The sequence below is a fragment of the Durio zibethinus genome, chromosome 24, assembly GCF_047325235.1.
Source record: "Durio zibethinus cultivar Kanyao isolate XHJ-2024 chromosome 24, ASM4732523v1, whole genome shotgun sequence".
Taxonomy (NCBI): domain Eukaryota; kingdom Viridiplantae; phylum Streptophyta; class Magnoliopsida; order Malvales; family Malvaceae; genus Durio; species Durio zibethinus.
The window spans coordinates 4,031,544-4,054,142 of NC_143185.1; the positions used below are offsets into that span (position 1 = coordinate 4,031,544).

The following is a 22,599-nucleotide window of genomic DNA, read 5'->3' on the forward strand; positions in this document are numbered from 1 at the left end:
TGAAACTGTAAAATCTTGAAACAAGAGTGAAAAGATGAGCAAAGTAAGAGTTCAGATGATGACAATGTTGCAGCAGTGAATTCAGGTAGTGATTCAGTTACTTTTATTTGTACACATGGTGATTGTAATCATGTTAGTAATCCCAGCATTGAGTGGATAGTTGACACATGAGCGGCATATCATTGTGTTCTTAAGAGATAGTTGTTTACAACTTACAAAGTAAGAGACGTTGGTTGTACCAAGATAGAAAACAAGAATGTGTCGTAGATTATTGGGATTTGTGATATTATTATACAAACTAGTATAGATTGCATGTTGACTTTGAAGGATGTCAGATATATTTCAAATATGAAAATGAACTTGCTTGCTATTAATGTCCTTGATAAGAAGGGATATGAAAGTCGACAAAAGAATGGACAATGAAAGCTTCTCGATGATCTATGGTAGTTACAAGGAAAAAATTATGCTGCACAATGTATAAGACATGGATACAATTAAACGATAACCAGGTAAATACCGTTAAAAATGATACTTCGACAAACTTATGGCACAGGAAACTAGCATACATGAGTGAAAAAGGGTTACAGATTTTGGCAAGACAGTCTCTCATTCCCTTAACCAAAGGTATGTCTCTCGATTCATGTAATTATTGTTTGTTTGGTAAGCATCATAGAGTTTCTTTTCGTAAAAGTTCTCAGAGAAAAGAAAATAGATTGGAATTAATTTATTCTGACGTAAGTGGTCCCATTGAGGTTGAGTCATTAAGTGGTAGTAAATATTTTATTACTTTTATTGATGATGTTTCACGTAAGACTTGGGTGTATATATTAAAATACAAAAGTCAGATATTACAGTATTTTTAAAAATTTTATGTCATAGTTGAAAGGATAACAGTGTTACCCTTAAAGTATATCCGAACTGATAATGGTGGGGAATATACATCTAAAGGCTTTGAAGAGTATTGCTCAAAGCATGGGATCAGGCATGAGATGACAAAACCTGAAACACCGTAGCATAATGGTATAGCTGAAAGAATGAATCGTACCATTGTGAAAAAAGTCAGATGTATGTTGAGAATGGTAAAATTATCAAAGCCATTCTGGGGTGAAGCAGTCAACACAGCTTGTTATTTACGTAACAGGTCACCATCAGTTCCTTTGGGCTTTGACATTCTAGAAAAAGTGTGGACAGGGAAAGATACTTCATACTTTCACTCAAAAGTTTTTGGGTGTAAAGCATTCATGCACGTACCGAAAGAGCAGAGATTAAAGCTTAACAGTAAAGTTACGCAGTGTGTGTTTGTAGGATATGGTGATAAGAAATTTGGTTACAGGGTATGGGATTCAGTAAAGAAAAAGACAGTCAAAAGTAAAGATGTGGTCTTTCATGAAAAAGAAATCATAGTAGACCTTAAGAAAAATAAGAAGACTACACGGGTTACTGTTGAGTGTAATGTTTCAATACTGACAGGGATTCCATAAGAAAGAGCCACAGATGATAGAAATGAGCAAGAAACAAAACTTGAGGATATGAATGAGCTAGCCACAGTTGGTGATGAGCCAGATGCAATTAGTTTTGAGTAGGGGGAGCAATCCTCTTTACCTGAGAGTGTTGAGCAGGGAAAGCTGCCTTCGACATCAAATGATGTAGAGTCTCAGCCTAGGAGATCTACTAGAGAGTGTAGGTCATCTATCAGGTATCCAAGTTTAGATTTTATTTTAGTTACCAGTAAAAGGGAGTCAGAAAGCTTTCAAGATGTGCAGGCTACTTCGGATAGAGAGCACTGATTAAAAGTAATGAAAAAAGAGATTTAGTCATTATGAAAGAATGGTACTTATGATCTTGTTAAACTTTTAACAGGGAAGAGGCCATTAAAGAATAAATGGGTGTTCAAGTTGAAAAAAGATGGTGACAAACTAGTGAGGTACAAAGCTCGATTGATAGTAAAAGGTTTTTCTCAAAAACCAGGCATCGATTTTAATGAAATTTTTGCTCCAGTTGTAAAAATGAGTTCTATTCGAGTGGTACTGGGATTGACAGCTAGTTTGGATTTTGAGCTTGAGCAACTTGATGTTAAAACTATATTTTTGCATGATGATTTGCAAGAGGACATTTATATGAATCAGCCTGAGGGTTTTAAAGTGAAAGGGAAAGAGCACTTAGTTTACAAATTGAAGAAAAGCTTGTATGACTTGAAACAAGCTCCGCGATAGTGGTACAAGAAGTTTGATTCTTTTATGGTGAGTCATAGATATAAAAGAACAGCAGTGAATTCTTGTGTGTATGTTAAACAATTTCCTAATGGTAACTTCATTATCCTATTATTATATGTTGATGATATGTTGATTGTAGGACAAGATGCTAGTATGATTTACAGGTTGAAAGAACAATTATCTAAGTCTTTTGATATAAAGGATTTAGGTCCAGCAAAGTAGATTCTTGGTATGAACATTATCCGGGATAAGAAAACTGGAAAGCTATGGTTGTCACAGGAAAAGTATGTTGAACGAGTGCTTGATAGATTCAACATGCAACATGCTAAATCAGTTAGCAATTCACTTACCAACCATTTTCATCTAAGTAAAAAATCTTGTCCAGTGTCTAAGGAAGAGCAATTAGCTATGTCCAATATTCTTTATTCTTCTGTAGTCGGTTCTTTAATGTATCTTATGATTTGTACAAGGCCTGACATTGCTCATGCAGTTGATGTAGTGAGCAGATTTCTTTCTAATCCAGAGAAGGTTCATTGAAAAGCAGTGAAATAGATTTTTAGATATTTGAGGGGTAGCTCAAAAATGTGCTTAACTTATGGAGTTTCACAACCAGTTCTAGAAGGGTTTACAGATGCTGACATGGCAGGCGATCTTGATGGTAGAAAATCTACTTCAGGGTATTTGTTCACTTTTACAGGAGGAGCTGTATCTTGGCAATCTAAGTTACAGAAGTGTGTTGTTTTGTCAACTACAGAGACTGAGTATATTGCAGCAACTGAAACATGTAAATAAATGCTTTGGATGAAATATTTTCTTCTTGAATTGAGGTTGAATCAGAAAGAGTATGTGGTATTTTATGATAGCCAGAGTGCTTTAGATTTGAGTAAGAATATCATGTATCATACTAGAACAAAGCAAATTGATGTTAGATATCATTGGTTACGTTCAGTGATTGAAGAACAGCAGATGTTGTTAAAGAAAGTTCATACTGATAAGAATGTAACAGATATGTTAACTAAGATACTTCTCAGGGAAAAGCTTGAGTTTTGCAGTAACTTGGCCAAAATGAGTTCCCTAACCAAAGTAAGTTCCAAATGAAATTGCTATGGTGATGAATCTCCTCCTAATGGGGCTGAAGGGGGAGATTGTTAGGAAAATGGGGTCTAACCCCATGTAAGTGTTTTTGGACCAAGTAAAGGCCATAGGCCTTGATCTTTCATTTTACACAAAGCCCTAGCTACTTAATAAAAAAGAGGTGGGGTTGTTTTAAGTGTGTGTCGAAAACCAAGTAGAGAAAGAAGAAAAGCAAAAAAAAAGCAGAGAGAAAAAGAAGAAGGGAGAGTTGGTTGAACGAAAGTCGATCCATGGTCCGATTGAGTTGAAACATTGTTAGGAGGTTTATGATTCAGAGTTCTACATTCTGAACGGTGAAGATCGAGTTTTAAGCTCTCTAGAAATAAATTCAGGGTGTATTTGTTGAGTCACTTATTTGGTGAGATTTCTCCAATTGTTTCTCTAGTTGTTGATTAGCTCTAGTTTTAGCTAGAGAAGAATTTTGTATACCTATTATTTAATAGTGAAGATTTTTCTGGTGGTCCGTGGTTTTTTCTCTCTACACTGAAGGGTTTTTCACGTAAATCTTGATATGCTTTATTTTTCCTGTGTTTTTTATTATTGATTGTTGTCTATTACGTCTGTATTGTTGTGATTATTGCTTCATACGCAACAAGATTTCATGTCAAATTCTGTCGAATGGCTCAAATATTTTCAAATTAGATAGCCAAATCTAGTGCAATGCTGATGTAACTTAAATGTGTTCATATGCTTAACATGAAAAAGAATGAGCGTAATTCATGGCATGGGGTGGGAAAGAATGGTTCTACAGATACTGTTCCTCGTCCATCAAATCTTTTGGAACCAAATCCTAGTTTTGCTCAGATGTCACAAAAGCTGATTGTTTCTCCTATCATAAAGACACTAGTCTTCAGCAAAGTTCCACACAAGGTAAGAACCCTTTTGATGTAACTTTCCTTTTCTGACTCTATCATATAAAACATATTTGAGCTTAAACCTTCAAAATACCTAAAGGGATAATGTAATGAACAGTCCTAAATTATAGTAAAATGTTTAATTTAATACTTGAATTTTAAAAATTTTTAATGTGATATCTGTACTATGAATCTGTTATGTAATGTGTTACTTAGAGGATTTTTGTAACCACATTTAGCAAATTCATATATTAAATATCACATTAAACATTTTACTATAATTCAGGGCTATCCGTGACATTAATCCATAGCTAAACTATCACTTTCTTACTGCATCAACCAGAAGAAACTTGTGATCATGAGGAAGTGAATCGTTTCATTGGTCAAGTATCCCCCGTATTTGTTGTGTATGTTTCCATCTAAGTATGAATTGGAAGTTTAACTATCTTTCATGCTTCTCACAAATTTCAGGTTAGGGATTGGATTGATGGCATTGCAAGGGACTGGAAATTCAAGAGGACAATTCCTGCCCATTTTGCAGGTCCGATTAAAGCAGGCAGGGCTGAATTATTAGCTGCATTACATTTCTTGATGACATTTTAGGTAAGCGTACGTTACTCGGCCTTCCCTTTCTCTTCTCTTCACATCACTCATGGGGAAGGCAGCCAGTTACTTCTCACCAGATGATATGAATACCTTATCATCCATTGATGAATATTTAGTGTCTGTGGTAGCCGTGAAGAAAACGGTCCCTGCCGGAAACGATGATATGCACCTTTTTAATAAGTAGGAACTTAAGATATCTTTCACAAAATTTTCAACATGTTTACAGTTTTTAAAGAGAAAAGTAGAGCTTTAATTACCCTTATTTGAGTCTTTTACAATTAAATTGAAATGAAATGAAGAAAATATGAAGTCAAATAGGAGATGCTCAGACGCATTATTATTTCATAGAATGTTGCATGTGCAAGAAATTTCATCCCTTTAGACCTGGTCCTGGTTTTCTTCATATTTTACTTGACAATGAAGCAAAGAAATCAAAGTTACAAGAACCCTAGGCCTTCTTTCCGTTACAATTTACATGGAAAATATTTCATTCGACCACTCAAAAAGGCACACACAAAAAAAAAAAAAAAAACTTTTAGCCTTAACAAGTTAGAAGATAAGTGAAAATACCTAAAAGATACTCAACCTTATCCAAAGGCAACCTGGATAGACCAAACTGCTGGCCAACCATAAATAATGCAAGGACAAGAAAAAATGGTCACTTACATTTCTTCCATGAGTGATAAGTTCCCAACTTTTTCAACATATATATTTTGCTCATGAAATTGCAGAAGCATCCATGTTTTGGTTTATAGCTACCTGCCTTAAGACCATTTAGCCTACTCTTTTGGGAGTATTCATTCTCCAGGAAAAAAGTACAGTTGAAAAATCCAAATCCAAATCCAAGTCTATTTGGTGTTTCAAATCTCTTTCATTTTACTTCTTTGAACAAAATGATTTCATGTACCATGTCCAATACGAGTGAAATTTTAAGTTTAAACTGACTAGAAATGTACAAATAAAAAATATAATAAACACTTGAATATTTGATTTAATGATTATAATTTTTTTTATTATAAAAGAGGAAAAGATTATATATATTCGGATTTAAATTTTAGATTTATTAGTTATTATTTTTTAAAAATAGATGTTCGAATTAATTAAGTTAAGCTCTAATTCTCATCCTAAAATATTATCTTTAATCAAATAATTATGTTTGAATTATTTCTTCTTCCACTAACAAAAATGATAATATAAAAAAAAAAAAATTCAAACTTCAAAGGCTAATATATAATTTTGACTTTTAAAGACCCATTACCCAACAATTTTTTTTTTTCAGACAATAATTCATATTTTCAATTCTTTTGATAGTTTCTTCAGAAAATTCCAGTCAAAAGCAAATAAAAAGAAGAAGAAAAAAAAAAGGTGGCGACTTTCCTGTGGGACCACGAAGTCTGTCAGATTCATTGGATTTTATGTAATGGTCCAAACTTAAAGTGGTTAAGTAATTTGGACTATCCACTTTAGTGGACCATGAGATGAGGTTTCCATTAGCCAAGACCTATCTGGATATCAAATGTCCCCACCTAAATTCCCATTTAAATTGTTTAAATTAGAAAATTAATTTAATTTGTATATGTTATTATTTTTAAAAGATGATATTTAATATATTTGAGATTTAAATTTTAATACTTATAATTTATTTTTTTATTTTTAAGTTACGATTTTTTTATAAAAAAAATTACCATTTAATTTTTTTTTCACATATATGAGGTAAAAGTAGTGTAAAAAGATGAAAAAAAATTATTTCCCACCCATTATTATTATTTTTTTTTAGTTTAAAACTCAAATTCAAGACCTTTATGATAAGATTTTAAATTATAAAGTTTTTATTTTTTCAAAGAAGATTAAAATTTAAAGAAAAAAATTTACTGAGATCGAATTCAAATATTACTAAAATTCACTTCTTAAAAAATAAATGAATTATTCAAGTTAAATTTTAAATTTTATATATTAAATATTTTTACTAATATAATTTAGAGTGTTTCAAAATTAAACCTAACAATTTAAAATATAATACGATGACATGATATAAAAATAATACAAATAAATGACATAAAGATAATACGATTTAAAATTTTATAAAAATCATAAATATATTTAATAAAATAAAAAAATTATATTTTATATTTTTATGTCTACATGAACTATAAAACATAATTTTTATATAAAATATGATATGAATATAATATTTTATATGATATAATGATATGAATTATCGATTTTATTCAAAATTTTGATTAAATCTAATTCTATGAACGAAAAATTTTAAAGTTGTGTTGTCCCAAAAATAAGGTTGACAAACTCTGATTGACAATGAAATAGAAAGAATTAGAGATCAACTAGACTTACTCTTATGGGTAAAAGATATTATAAATAATCACTAGAAAACTCTTAAGAAAGAGAATGATAAATTTCATTAATATATAAAAAGAATATGTTTAGATAACAATTAGCAAACTCTTAAAGAAAAAGAAAGACAGATATAATTAATTTAAACTAATTAAACTATAATTGAATTTTTTTTTTATACTTTCCATAATTATTACTATTGAAACAAATTAGATCCATCAAATATGAATTATAAAACATAAAAGTTTTATATGCTACTAAAAAAAGAATATAATTTATATGAAACAAACTAATGTGGCTTTATCCCAAACTTTAACTTCCTCTAAAAGAATCTTTGAATCAAAGATTCAAATATTCTTTATCCCTTATAAGAAGAGCTCTCACCATGTCATAAATGTTATTTTGACTAGACTTTAAGAATCCAAAAAAAAAAAAAAAAAAAAACACAAATTCCACAATGTGATGAAAATCTCTCCGAAACATAAATATTGTCCTAACAAAACTAAAAAATATCTCAAAGAGTGATAAAGACATCAACCTCTTGTTGAACTAAAAAACAAAGAATTACACCAACAATGTAAGAAAAAAACAAAAGATGACGTTATAGTTTATGTTCAATGAATTTGTAAAAGAAATTTGCATTTTTAATATTAAAGAAAATTTCGGTAAAACAGAAGGATTTAAATAAAAAAGAAAAGGAAAATCTCAATGGAGTTCGAACAATGGAAAAACGAAACGGCCAATGATGAGATGCCACCTAAGCTAAACGTCAATCCACTAAATTCCAAAAAATTCCTTGTTTCCACGTGGCAAACGTGAGTGCTTTCGAATCTTATACTAGTTTGTCATTTTACCTTTTTAGGTTCCGACAAAAAATTTTAAGCAACTAACGGTAAAAACTATGGCGTTAATCTCCATACCCCTAAAGTCTTGTTCCCTTAAATCAGCTCCAATGAATTAACGCCACGTAATAAAATGTGATCCAGAAAAAGATTAACATTTCCTAGGTTACACGTGGAGTGATATAATTAGCCGTTGCTGTAAAACAAAAAACCTTGCCGTAGGACTAATTTTTTGGAAATATTTTAATATTTTATTTTCTGTCTTCTACATGGAACCCCCAAAGCTTCTTTCTTTGCTTCCTCATCAGTCTTCTCTCACTACCGTTTCTCTGCAATTTGGTTTCTTTAGGGGGTTTTCTCAGTGAATTTTTTTTATTTTACCAAAATACCCTTACACAAATGTTAAAACCCAGATTGAATTGCTCATGTAAACCTTTATTTATTTATTTTTGGATTTTTTAAAAATTATTTAGTGGTTCATTTTTTTGGGCTGGTTTTTTAGCACATGCAAGAAAACCCTAATCTTTTTGTTTAATTTTTTTTTTTTTTGTTGTTTGCAGAGTTTGGTCAATCTTTAAAGCCTAAAGACTTTGTAGAGGAAGCTTTTTTCAATCTAAAGGTGAGGCTTTGGCTTTGATCTTGTAATTTTTTTCGCCCCTTTTTTTATTTTTTTTTTGTTAATTTTGTAATGAGTTCAGTTCTTCTTTTTTTTTTAATTTATAATGTGTTTTATGGATAATTTAGTGAAGAATTGAAGTAGTTTTTTTTGGATTAAGCATTTGAGTTGAATTTGTAAAATGGGTTTCTTTTAAAGTGATTTCTTTTGGATCTGATGGGCTTTGATAAGTTAATGGCATGCATTGGTAGAATAAATTAAGTTCTTTTTATTGTTTTTCGTCTAAGAATCTAAGTTAAGTTTCATTGATAAGAAAAAGAAGTTACTAGGAAAAAAGTGAACAAGTTCTTTTACTAAGATGGAAAGATTTGTAAAGGTTGTGATTTGTGGGGTTACGAAATGTGGAGTTTTTGAAGTTGAAATGGAATTCTACTCTAATGAAAGTATGACTCTTCATTGCAATCGATTGTCATACATTTATTTCCACTTCTTACATGGTACATTACATTTCTGTGTCTGCCCCCACCCCCCATCCTCCCCCTTCCTTCCCTTTGATAGGGCCTCAAGCTAGCACCTTATGTTAATTTTATGCTATTGGAGCATACAACCGGTTTAGAGTTACACTTGACATGTAATTAAGATGAGAGTTTTAATCTGAGTTCTCCCAAGGTTGTTGCTATGGTATCTTTATCTCTGTCATCCCTTCCACCTCAACTCTTCCTTTGCTCAGAGACAAAAATTAAAGAACTTGTAGTTAAAGAGTGATTTAATCCGCAAATTGCAGATTATAGGGATCATAGTTAAAGATCTTCATGTCTTTGGCGGAGAAACCATAATCTGGATTTGAAATTTAGGATTAGGAGCCAGCAGTTTGCCTAATTCCTTGAGTGTCTTGGGAATTTCTTCCTGGGCAGCCTGGCTAGAATATGTCTTAAGGCATGAGTTTGCAATGAAGCCTTTGCTCTTCTTTGCTTTATTTTATTCCAATAAAATAATTTGGACCCTATGCTGTTAGTTTTCAAGTCATTTTGCTGACACCTTTTTTTCTTTTGCTCTTTCCTTTGCTCAGAAAAAGGAAAATGGTTTTTGAGCTTCTAAATCATTATTCTTGAGGAATCTTAGCTCTTATTCATCCTTTCAGGATTAAAGCTTATTCTAAGCTTTCTGGTTCGCAAACTGGATATCCAAGATACTAAAATGTTGTGACTAATTATGATGTTTTGCTGGCTTGTTCAACCAGGACATATGATCATTGTTTCTTTTGCTCATATTGAGTGGAGACAATGATTCTAACAAAGCAGTACCGTTGCATACACTCATCTAGTTGTCAATGCATAAAAGGTCATCTCAGTGAAGATGTGATTTTCCTAGTGTTTCAACATCTGAATTGGAATCCTAAGTTGATTGCCTCTCTTTCATGCGTATGTAAATGGTTTGATGATCTTGCCAAAAGAGTACTATGGAAGGAGTTCTGTAAAACAAGGGCCCCAAAGATGATGCTTGATCTGCAGTCTAGTGGAAGTCACAGTGTTGATGGGAACTGGAGAGCACTTGGAAAGCTGCTTATTTATTGTTCAGGATGTAGCGGTGGTGGCTTGTTCAATAGCATTCAAATCCCTGGCCATTTTGTTCACAGGACCAGGTTCTCTAGGACCTCAGGCAAGAGCTTCCTTTTACCACAATGCAGAACAGATGTTTTATATGTGTCTGACCCTTGTGAACACCTTGACCAAGGGGAGGAGGGCGATGTAGGATTTTTCCGAGGAGTTTTCAAGTCATTCTTTGTTTCAAAGGTTCGGAAGATGTTGATTGACAGGGGTGCCCAGCTTCATCCAACAGCAGTGTGCCCTTATTGTAAGGCAAAGTTGTGGAACATGCTGAAAGCTAAAATGGTACCACAGAGTGCAAGCTGTAGATTGGGAGCTTATGAGGATTGCATTGAGTATTATGTCTGCCTCAATGGACATTTGCTTGGCATCTGCACCCTTTTACCCTTGTCTGATTCTGAAGAGGCATCTGAACCAGAGTGATATTTTGAATGCAAACCAGGTAATCTCTTGCAGCAAGCATACATATATTATCAAAAGACAACGGGGTTAAAACTTTTGGCACAATTGAAAATGATTTGTTTATGGTTCATTCACTCGTTAATTACTTAAACTGAAACCCTTTCTTGGGTGCTGACATGGAGGGATTTTCATTAATTATTAATGTATATCATTGTTCATACTACCTGCAACATAAGAATGAGAGAGAGAGAATTTGGAGCAAATAAAAAATTTACAGTCTATTTCTAATCTTAGGCAAGAACCATAAAGGCCTTTTCTTTCTCCAGCTAATCATGATATGAAGTTTGATTACTTTCTTAATGCCTTTGTTTCCTTGGTGCAAAATATACATTCTTAGTGAGCTAACTTGGTTGCTAAAATTACATGGCTGAAGACAAAAGTATCCTTCCTAATATAACCATCATGCATATGGTGTAGGGCAATTAAGTTCTGTTGGGTGAGTTCTTTGCTGAAAAAAGCATCTCTGTATGGCTATATCTGACCAGATGTATATTGTTCTTTGCAGTTTGTTCATCGTCTCATGTGGATTTATCTCCTGTTAGATCAGATATAGATAGGGTTGAGACAAGATGGGCTGTACCAACTTTGTCTCAGGACCTGAAATCAAACATCATAACTTGGCCTCTTCTCTCTGGTGTTTTGCTGCTTTGTCTAGCCCTCACGAAGTGATTTCTAGAAGGGTTAGAAGCTATTGTTAACCATTTGCTTTTCTTTTTTTGGTACTTGAGGTTGCCAGGATTCTAGTCCTAGTTACAGAACTAAGAGTCCAACAACATCCATTGGATAACAGTGGTTGTTGTGAACATGTAATACAGTGTACTTTGTACATTTATGTATGGCTCATATGTGTTTGAATAGCTGATTGTTATCTTCAGTAATTCATGAAGTTGTTTAGGTAATTCATTCATTTCTTTGTTAACTTGCTTTTCAAAAGAAATTCATCTTCAAATCCAATTTGCTCAGCAGTTCATTGTCCCAGTTACATTTATTCATTATGTTGTGCATTCTCTTTTGCCTAAATGCTAGTTGTATTCAAGTTAATTTCAAATTGACTCATTAAGATCTCCTATGAAACTTGTGTTTACTTGATCACCTGTGCTATAATTGGGATAAAACTATATATAGGCATGGTTACTGCCAACGGTCATTGGTATCATTTCAGAATAGTCATGATTACCCATGTAAATACCATCAATTTTCTATACTGTCCTCATTCTCTGGGAGTAAATACCCATCGATCTTACCTCAACCTTTGATAATCTGTCGGCTGCTTGTAGTTTACATGAAGCACTAGTTTACCTCTTGTAGTTTACTACACTCTGCTTCATTTCAACTCTTCTTCTGAAAAAAAATAATAATAAAGGGTCAGTATCTCTGTTTCAGCTTGACAAGTTCAAAACTGGAACTGGGTCTTCTCTACTTGCTTCATTAAGTCTCAAAGTTCAAAATTTTCTATGGGGTCTGCCAAAGTTATATACTTTCTTGAAAGAATTGATAAGGGTCTATTGCTTAGTAGTTCTGCTCAAAGTTTATCTTATAATATTAGTTCATGCATGCTCTTAAAGTTGGGCCTTCTGCTCAAAAAGTTTGAACGTTGAATAAAGTTTTTATCATTTGGTCTGTTTAGTTTTTAAGTTATGAGCGAAGTGTTGAGGAATTCAGCTTCATTTGCCATAATATCAAATGGGTTTGGATTCCGGTATCAATCTTGTAGCCAAAGTAGAGGTAGAAATAGTGTCTGCTATAGGTGTTTTTGTGGCTTCTTTTATGGTGGTTTGGATTTGGCTATGAAGACTTATAGAATGGAGTAAAATGTAGGTCAAACATGGTTTCAATGCCAGTTCATCAATATGTTTGGTTTGCTCGTTTACCAATGAAAATGTCAAGGATGAATTTGCAATTCGATTCACTTGGATAGATAATAGGTTAATGTACAGAAGATGGTTGCTAGTATTGAATCTGGGATGGTTTGTGAAAATGATTGATGAAAATAGTTTGATTCAAAAAGGCAAAGAAGAATTTGGGTCGGATTATTTGGATCAAAATTTGCCTCCTTGGGGTAACTTGGTGGTTGATCAAAGTTTGGTTTTTGGAGGAAAGGAATGAGGAGGAATTATCAAGAAGAATATTGATGCTTCGTAGGTCCAACAAGGTTAGAAGTGCATTGGAGTTGTGTAGCTCAATGAAGTTGTCAGGTCTTCAACCCGATGCTCATGCATGTAATTCTCTTCTCTGTCGCCTGCTAAGAAATGGGCTGCTTCATGATGCCGTGAGAACTTTTGAGTTTACGAAGACAAATGAAATTATTACAGGGCATACTTATAGCTTACTGAAAGCCGTTGCAGATACTCAGGGTTGTAATGCAGCCCTTGATATTTTTGTGGAATTGGAAGGAGATTCTGAACAGAAAAAAGTTTTTGACCTGATTGTTTATAATACGGCAATATCTATTTGTGGAAGAGTGAATAACTGGATTGAAACTGATAGGCTATGGAGAAGAATCCAGGAAAATGGCTATATTGGAATACAGGTCACTTATTCCCTGCTAGTTAGCATTTTTATTCGTTGCAATCAGAATGAATCCGCTCTTGATGCTTGTAATGAGATTATTCAAAATGGAATGAAACCCCAGGATGATACAATGCATGCCATGACTAGTGCATGCACAAAGGAAGAAAAATGGGATTTCGAATTCTATTGAATGATGGATTGAAGCCAAATCCATTAGCAAGCAGTGCGTTAATTAATTCACTTAGAAAAGCTGGAGAAGTCAAATTAGCTTTTAAAATCCATGGTGTTATGAAATCTTTGGGTCATACACCATATGCTTTCACGTAACTTGGTGCTTTGTATAGGGCAAAAAAACATGTTGATGCTCTTCACCTCTTAGAGAGAATAAGAGAAGAGAGCTCACTGGAACACTGTACAACACTGCTTTAATGTCATGCCAGAAGCTTGGTATGGGATAGGGCCTTGCAGCTTTTATGGCGAATGGAAGCCTCAGGATTGTCGGTTTCAACTGCATCATGTAATCTTCTCGTTGTTGCTTGTGAGACTGCCAGGAAACCAGAAGTTGCATTGCAAATTAAGACCACATAATTCATCGAAAGTGTGTTCTGGACACATTTCCTCATTTGTCACTAGTAAGAAGCTGCATTTGGGGATCTCTGGGCTTAAATGGAGGAAATTTTAGATGTAAGTCTACATTTTCAAACATGCTACACTAATATGCTCTAAAAAAATGTTTTGTTGTTTAAATCAATTTAGCTTATCTTCGTTGAGCTACCTCTTCAAGGATATTTGACAATTTTTTTTTTTTTTTTTTGCTCCCATGAATTTCTAAGGATTGGCATTTAACAATTCTATTGTCTTTTGTCATTTAAAGAGAGTTTTCACCAAATGTATCCCTTTATAATGCTGTTATTCATGGATTGTGTTCAAGAGGTAAGGTTGAATCAGCAAAGCTGTACTTGACAATGCAAAAGAATGGTCTCAAACCTGATCGCAAAACAACAGCATTGATGCTTCAGTACTTCACAAAAAGATCAATTTAAACTGAAGTGGTTGTCCTACCATCGTAGATGATTAACGACAGAGCGAAGAGAACAGGATCTGAACATAGAGTTGTATTCAGATGTCTCCTTGTGTAAGCACATGTGCCTGTGTAGCTGCGCCTTGTTTGTATGAATGTACATGTATAGCAGAAAGTGATGGTTTGGTTTATAATTTCACAAAGTAATAGGTTTATATATCTTTACAAATGATGTGTTTGCTATAGATATATGCAAAATTCTTATTCTATCGTTCTCTCATTAATTATTAATCATCTCAATGAAAATGAACTCTTTTGTTGCTAAATATATAACAGTCTTAAGACCATGCCAGCCAAAGACAATCACCTTACATTGAAGGGCATAAATATATATATATATATGTATATATGCATGTATGTATGTATATAAACAACAGCTATGCTTTTATTGATATTCAATTTTGTGGAACTACAGTCCGAAGATCAAACAGGATCTTATGGTGCAGGAAATAGGATTTATGATGGATATTACCGCTTTGTTCATATCACTCAAATCTTAAATCTTTAATAATACCAAGTAAACTTGGTATTCACATGTTGGTGACATATTTGTTTTATGTCAAACATGTATAAGATAAAAAATTATTGTCCAGCATGTCAATACAAAAATATATGTACACTTTTTATTTCTAACAAATCCATAAGTGAATTTTATCAAAATTTTAAACCGTATTACTATTACATCTTTTTTTATATCGTATCATGTCTATAATTACCGAATCTAATGCCGAGTCATATCAGTTTCCAAACAAAAGGAATGACATTTCAATTTTTAATTCCAACTCCTGCCTTAAACTGTATGCCAAATAAGCCAGATGCAGATGCGATACCAGTAACCCAGTGGAAACTGGATGAGCTGCAGAGAATATCATAATGTTCCGGGGCACCATTTTCTCTGAGATAGTATTTTCCATCTTGGAACAAAGACATTTGAGCCAGAACGAATTTAGGTAGCAAAGGAAACATGAGCCATGATTACTTTTTCAGCGACACATTACAATCATCAGTAAAAGAATATATAGGATTTAACTTGTGAGTTGTAACTTAAAAGAGAAGTTATATACAATATGAGAGATTCAAAAGAGGGCTAAGATATCAAAATTGTGTAAAACCTATATAGTATTTAGGTAAAACTTTAAGTACAACTCTCAGACAGTCTGTGAAAAAGCTTCTTGACTACCTGTTGCTTGAGTATCCGAATCACTGTCGAGCCTCCTGAAGACTAACTTTTGCTGTGGGAGCTGGCCATTTGCAAATGCTGTTAGCTTTGTGTCTATTAAGATGGAATCCTCATCCTTGAACTCTCCTCTCAAGATGCCCTTGGCAAGTTCATTTTCCACATTCTGCTGAATCACCCTTTTGACTGGCCTAGCACCGTAGCTCGGATCATAACCCAGATATCCGAGAAGCCGAACAGCAGAGTCTGTCACCTGAAGTTTTATTTTCCTATCCGCAATCCTCTTTTGCACACGCTCCAGCTGTACAAAAAAAACAGACAAAAGGTTAAGGAGCAACAAAATATTCGAGGCAGCTACCAAAGAGAAATGATACAAGCTTGACATCTAGATTAGGACTAGTATTTCTCTATTGGAACAGAAATAGAGATCTATAATGTAAGTCCTATCTAAAGACTGTTTATTGACCATTTAAAAGAAAATAAATGAAAAGCACTTCCGGTGGCTTGCTAAATCGAATGTGGTCTAGAGAAGAAACCCAAACCAAGCAATATCAGATTCAAGGCTGACATGGTTGAGAATTCAGAATCTCTCTTTCCTTTATAATAAAATCCACATCATGAAAATGCACATACAAACAATTACACCACAAAGAACTTACCTGTAATCTCACAATACTGTTTATTTGTTCACGGTCCAAAGGCTGGAACACTATATACTCATCAACACGATTCATGAACTCAGGTCGAAAGACTGCTCTTGCAGCCTCCATCACCCTCTGCTTAATAGTTTCATAAGCTATGTCTTTTGGTGTGTCTTCATCCGAGTTAAGAATGTACTGTGAACCTACATTTGAAGTCATAATGATGACAGTGTTGGTAAAGCTCACCGTACGACCCTGTGAATCAGTGACTCTCCCATCATCCAAAATTTGAAGGAAAACATTAAATACATCAGCATGAGCTTTCTCTATCTCATCAAAAAGAATTACAGCATAGGGCCTGCGGCGAACTGTCTCTGTAAGTTGTCCTCCTTCTTCATACCCCACATAACCAGGTGGAGCACCTATAAGTCTTGAAACAGCATGTTTTTCCATATACTCACTCATATCAATGCGAACAAGTGCTTCTTCTGTATTAAACAGGTAGGATGCAAGGGCCTTAGCAAGTTCTGTTTTCCCTACACCAGTGGGACCCATAAACATGAAACTGGCAATCGGACGACGGGGATCTGAGAGACCAGCTCGAGATCGCTGAATAGCCTCAGCTACAGATCTAACTGCAGGATCTTGACCCACAACACGTTTATGCAACTCTTCCTCCAAATGTAATAATTTCTCCCTCTCCGATTGTTGAAGCTTGGAAACTGGTATGCCAGTCCATTTACTAACTACTTCAGCAATATCATTTCCAGTAACTTCTTCTCTCAGCATTGATTTTCCAGATTTCATATACTCATCTAATTCTTTTTCTGCATCACCAAGTTGACGCTGCAAAGAGTTCAAACTCCCATACTTCAGCTCAGCAGCACGATTGAGATCATACTCCCGCTCAGCCTGCTGGATCTCTACATTTACCCTGTCAATCTGTATAAGTAAAATGGTTAGCTGACTACCTCCTTTATACTTCAATTGATATAAAATAAAGTTCAGCCCCATCATTACCTTCAAAATTAACATTAGAAGGGAAAAAAAATCTGGGAACATTCAAAGATGCGGTTTTCACTCTTGTGGATGATCAATGACAAAGTATATGGTGGCCGTAAATAAAGCTTTTAGAGAAATTTCTAGAGAACACTTGCATACCTCTTCCTTGATTGACTGAATGCGCATCATGACAGTCTTCTCATGCTCCCATTGCTCAGTCAACTCAGCCTGCCTCTCCTTTAAGAGAGACAACTCAGCCTCAAGGCGGCTCAGTCTATCTCTTGAAGCTTTGTCAGTATCATTTGTGAGAGACAGCCTCTCCATCTCCAGCTTCAGTACTGAACGATTAATCTCATCAAGGGCAGTGGGTTTTGAAGTGATTTCCATTTTCAATTTAGCTGCTGCTTCATCAACTAGATCAATAGCTGCAATTTGAAACAATATATCAGTACTCAAAATGATTTCCAAAAACTAAAAAGATAGTGTAGAAAACAAATAAGATGTTTAAGAAACTCGAGCAGCTAATTGTCTTATAAACCTAACAACCATCCCCATAATTGGGAATATAGAAAATTTTAAAGATAGTTAAATTGGTTAGTAGTACATCACAAATTATCTCAACTCTAGCTGATAACCTATCAATCAAGCATTTTATAATCTCAGGTTAACTAGCATGAGCGTCATTCCCAGTTTTTATGTTTGTGCATATATTACCTTTGTCAGGTAAAAATCGGCCACTGATATAACGGTCAGACAAGATTGCAGCTTCCACAAGTGCACTGTCAGAAATACGGACTCCATGGTGCAGCTCATATCTCTCACGAAGTCCCCGGAGTATAGAAATTGTATCTTCCACTGATGGCTGATCAACATAAACCTGCTGGAAACGACGCTCCAGGGCTGGATCTTTCTCAATGTATTTGCGATATTCGTCCAGTGTTGTTGCCCCAATGCATCGCAGTTCTCCTCGACCAAGCATAGGCTTCAGAAGATTGCCTGCATCCATTGCACCATTTGTGGCACCTGAAACAGAAATTATTTCCACAGAACAGGAATCAAGTATTATCAGTCTATCGGCCTTTGATCAGAAAAGAAACACATAATTTCCATGAAGAACAATTATCTCCAATCTAGAAGAAGGTGTAAACTTTCACAAACTGATCTATCCCATAAACACCAACAGACAAAAATGCTCTCACAGTTGAACCAGCCTTACAGATATTGGATAATCAATCTATAAAAATAAAAACTCAATAAAAACCTTACCTGCACCCACAACTGTGTGAATCTCATCAATGAAGAGGATAATTTGGCCATCTGATTCTGTTACTTCCCTAAGTACAGCCTTCAGTCTGTCCTCAAATTCTCCCCGATATTTGGCCCCAGCTATGAGTGCACCCATATCAAGTGATATTAGCTGTAGAAAAAAACTCGATCCGATCAGCATCCACCATTTCATCACCAGGCAGGATAGAGTAGCAACGTTATGACTCTAGCACACCCACCCACCATCCATCCCAAAAAAAACTACATTTGATTTTCCTGAAAAAAGTATGGTAGCTAACTTCAAGGCAAAGCACACACCTTACGATTCATCAAAGCTTGAGGAACATCCCCTTGAACAATTCTCTGGGCAAGCCTGTAAAAAGACACAGTGAGATTATGTAGTTAATGGAGTCAATAAGCTAACACTAATTGCAAAAATGCTAATTACAGCAAATTGACTTCATCATGGCAACCTAAGACCAGGTGCTCATTTAACAACCTGCCTGCGGCAAAAGTGCTGGAGCTAGTTATTGTAAGTGGGTTAACAGCATATCACTCACCACATTCAAGGCAACATATTAAACTGAAGCTTAAGTTAATAATGAGGACACCAAAAAGTTCATAATATTGAAATTCAGTATTACATTGTGGAATTATTGACATAAGCCGGCAATTTTTTTTAAATAAAGATAAAACATTCATTATCCTGTTCTTTTGCAGGGCTATTTACATGCCCTTGCATGAAACAAAAACCCAAGTACTTACCCTTCAGAAATTGCAGTTTTCCCCACACCTGGTTCACCAATGAGCACAGGATTGTTCTTTGTTCTCCTTGACAGGATCTGGATGCACCTGCGTATTTCATCGTCTCTTCCTATCACAGGGTCTAGCTTTCCTTCTCTCGCCATTGCTGTCAAATCTTTCCCATACTTCTCCAATGCTTCATACTTTCCTTCAGGATCTATATTCAAAGTCACAGTGTCAGGAAAACAGTGAAGTGAACAGAAAATGTACCACTAAACCCCAAGAAAAATACAGCAACCAAAATAGACTAAGGCATCAAGAACCAAGGTTATGACAAGAAGCATTGAACGAATCCCATAGTCCACAAAACAAGATGCATAACAATAACATAACTCCAAGAACCAAAATATTTTAGCAAACAAAAAGCCAACCAAGCAGACATGAAACCATTATAAAATTTGGCCCAGCTGCTTGTTAATCAAACACAGGTTCAAATTTGTATCTGGAAACTTTAATGGATATCTAACCATCTTCATCCTTCTATCCCCAGCCCTGTCTCCACCAATTGATCAACACCCCCATCGGAAAAAAAGGAAAAAGGTTTGAACATGCTGCTAACAAAACTAAGTAGACAGCAGCAACTTTACATAAAAGGCACCAATACACGAGGATAAACAAAAAGATAATATAGTCATCCATGAAAGGAAGAAGAATATGCTTCACTCTCTACAACTCACATAAAACTTGCTATATTCTGCACGCGCCAATTTCATTTAACCAAGCAAATTCCTGAAACACATACAGTTTCGTTAACAGAAAGTCAAGAAAGGGAAAATTCTGTTACCTTGGTCAATAACTGACTGACGTCCCCTAATGGATTCTATCGCTGATTTCAAGGATTGGTGGGATATCTGGAAATCCCTGAACAACTGCTTTCCAAAACGTCGATCTTGTGTAAATCCAAGAACCAAATGCTCAACAGAAACAAATGAATCCCCATACTCCTTCTTGTACTCCCTAGCTCGCTGGATCAGAGCTTCCAGATCACGTCCTAGCATTGAACCAGTCGATTCCCCCAAAACCTAGTATCGTCGGACAGCAGAGAAGAGATATTATCAGGAAACAGCACTATGTAACCCAAAGCTTAGACATAACTAACATGGTCAAACATAGCCTTGTAATTAAAAATGGTTTGAAGAAGGTAAAAGTTTTCACCAAAGCACTTCAAAAAAACAATACAGTTTGTCACGAGCCATACAGGCAAAGAGTGCAGAAAAGTTCAATTGACTAAAATCAAATGTACCAAAAAAAAAAAAAAAAAAAAAAAACTAAAATCAATGGTTAAGGTGTTGTACAGAACATCAAGGAGAATAGATTAGAATGTGGAAGGTGTTACCTTTGGCTGGCGTTGTATAAACTTATCAGTAGCTTCAAGAAGGCGAGTATTGTCAACTCCAACTTTAGAAAATATCCTACGAGCAAGACCATTCTTCTGCTCCAAGAGAGCCTTCATCAGGTGTTCTGTCTCCACTATCTGATGCTTGTTCTCTTTAGCCACATCTGGAGAAGAAACAATGGCTTGCCAGGCCATTTCTGTAAAATCTTGTTGAGTAATCTGTTATAACATCCCAACCCCAACTCAATAAAAAAATTTCAAAAAGAAAATTACTTAGAAAAGAAAGCTGCTCCACAGTATGATATAAAAGATCAATTTTTCTAATCGCTATGAAGTATAAAAACTTAATAAGACCATCGCAGAAATAAGGCAGCAAAAAAATAAAATTTAAATCCATAGATCAGTGGTATTGGCTTAAACCAAAATTAAACAGAACCTCAAACAAGGAAACATACAACACTAGCATTGAACCAATGAAAATTACTAAAGAAACTACTCAAAATCAGTATAAATTCAATCTCTTTAACACCAATAAAACTAAACCCATTACATAATTCAAAAAGCTTCTTTTTCTTTTAAATTCAGGATTGGCTAACAAGTTGATGAAATTAATATCAAAAGAAATATCTTCAGTCAATAGTGCATCATAAACCATCAAATAAAATGTCCACTATTAATCTTTTCGTCAATACCAGTGCTTAACAAGCTTACCCTTCCCGTTGAAGCTTCACAACGAACAATGAAAGACCTGGAAGAAGTCCTTGAAAACCTCTCAAAAATCCCATTATTCTTTAACTGAAGCGGTTTAAAGGATTTTAACAAATTGGGTTTTGAAGGAAAGCTCAAAGAAAGGCTTGGGTGAGATAAAAAGAGATTGTTTTTATTGAAAATTGAACGCGAAGCACATAAACTGACCCCACTAAACGACGCTGTTGAAGAAGAAGCAGCAGCCATTGTTGGTCTTAAGTTTAGAAAGAGAAGCGATTGAAATGAAATACCCAAAATCCAATGGCTTTGCCTGGGGATGAGGGAAAACGAAGAGAAAAGAGGGTCTCTTCTTTCTTCTGTTGCTTATCTCTCGGCTTTTCTCGGAGTTTCTCTGTTTTTGTTTTTTTGTTTTTTAACGTTTTATATAGTTTGAAGATGTCGTTTTAAGGAATGAAGAAAAAGAATTTATTTTTTTTTGTAGGAAAAGAAATTCGTCGGCGATTTATTTTGTATGGATCGGAGTTTTAAGTGGTGAGAGTACGTGAAATGTCGCGAAAATATCGGTAATCTTTTATGTTCATCATACACGTGGCTATCTTTGTGGATAGGATGGCAAAAGAAATAATTTTGCCTTTTTTTTTTTGAAAGGTTTCGCCCTCATTTTTAATTTAACTTTAAATCATATACTAATAAATATAAAAAATTATTATTCTATACAATATTAGATATCAAAATTATTACCCTAAACATAAGCATAGCCAAGATAAGGTTTTAAATTTAAATTTCATTGTGGGTATATTTACTTGCTTAATTATATTATTACTAATTTTTTTTAGTGCTATGCACGAAGATTTTTTATTATATTTTTTTATAATTTAAAATTTTAATTTATATTAATTTATATATTATATATAGATAAATAAAAATAATCATAATTATTTAAAATTTAAAATTAAAAAAATATCGATATATAAATTATTATAAAATAATCTAAATAAGCATTAAGAAAGTTTTAAATTATGAAAATAAAATTATATACAAATATCAATAAAAAAAATTAATCTTTTATTCACAATTACATAAATTTTTTAAAAGTATATATTATTGTAGTATAAAAACTAAGGTTTACGTATGTGATATATCATAAAAGATTTTTTCATATTTAAGTTTGAAATTTTATCTTGTCAAATTTTCATGACGAAAATAAAAAAATATTGATTGTGAGAAAAAATCATAAATATATATTTAATAATTATTTAATTTAAAAAAATCTAAATTTTTAAAAATTTAGTTTATTCAAGTTTAATTTTAAATTAAGATAAAAGAAGTTAGTATAATTTTAAATTTAGATATGTGTTTAATTTTAAATTGAGATAAAATATTTTTT

The 22,599-nt window shown here is 33.9% G+C and overlaps 2 protein-coding genes and 2 pseudogenes across 3 annotated transcripts; 3 read left to right on the forward strand and 1 right to left on the reverse strand.

Annotated features, from left to right (window-relative positions):
• Window positions 1-3,318: 3,318 nt before the first annotated feature.
• Window positions 3,319-5,106, forward strand: LOC149511860 (uncharacterized; annotated as a pseudogene). The gene is made up of 3 exons (XR_016333111.1): window positions 3,319-3,386; window positions 4,053-4,217; window positions 4,673-5,106. The product of XR_016333111.1 is annotated as an uncharacterized LOC149511860 (transcript).
• Window positions 5,107-8,235: 3,129 nt separating this feature from the next.
• On the forward strand, window positions 8,236-11,585 carry LOC111316727 (EID1-like F-box protein 2). Its single transcript, XM_022918808.2, has 4 exons — window positions 8,236-8,428; window positions 8,562-8,620; window positions 9,858-10,666; window positions 11,192-11,585. Exon 3 carries the CDS (start codon window positions 9,901-9,903, stop codon window positions 10,645-10,647), a length of 747 nt encoding a protein of 248 aa, XP_022774543.2. The 5' UTR covers window positions 8,236-8,428; window positions 8,562-8,620; window positions 9,858-9,900; the 3' UTR covers window positions 10,648-10,666; window positions 11,192-11,585.
• A 658-nt stretch (window positions 11,586-12,243) lies between these two features.
• Window positions 12,244-14,412, forward strand: LOC111316728 (pentatricopeptide repeat-containing protein At3g29290-like; annotated as a pseudogene).
• An 811-nt stretch (window positions 14,413-15,223) lies between these two features.
• On the reverse strand, window positions 15,224-21,605 carry CLPB3 (casein lytic proteinase B3). Its single transcript, XM_022918809.2, has 10 exons — window positions 21,216-21,605; window positions 20,505-20,723; window positions 19,953-20,190; window positions 19,130-19,325; window positions 18,683-18,737; window positions 18,365-18,515; window positions 17,813-18,121; window positions 17,258-17,523; window positions 16,115-17,038; window positions 15,224-15,756 (listed from the first exon to the last, which is right to left on the reverse strand). The coding sequence occupies exons 1-10, from the start codon at window positions 21,456-21,458 to the stop codon at window positions 15,427-15,429; spliced, it is 2,931 nt and encodes a 976-aa protein (XP_022774544.2). The 5' UTR covers window positions 21,459-21,605; the 3' UTR covers window positions 15,224-15,426.
• Window positions 21,606-22,599: the final 994 nt, after the last annotated feature.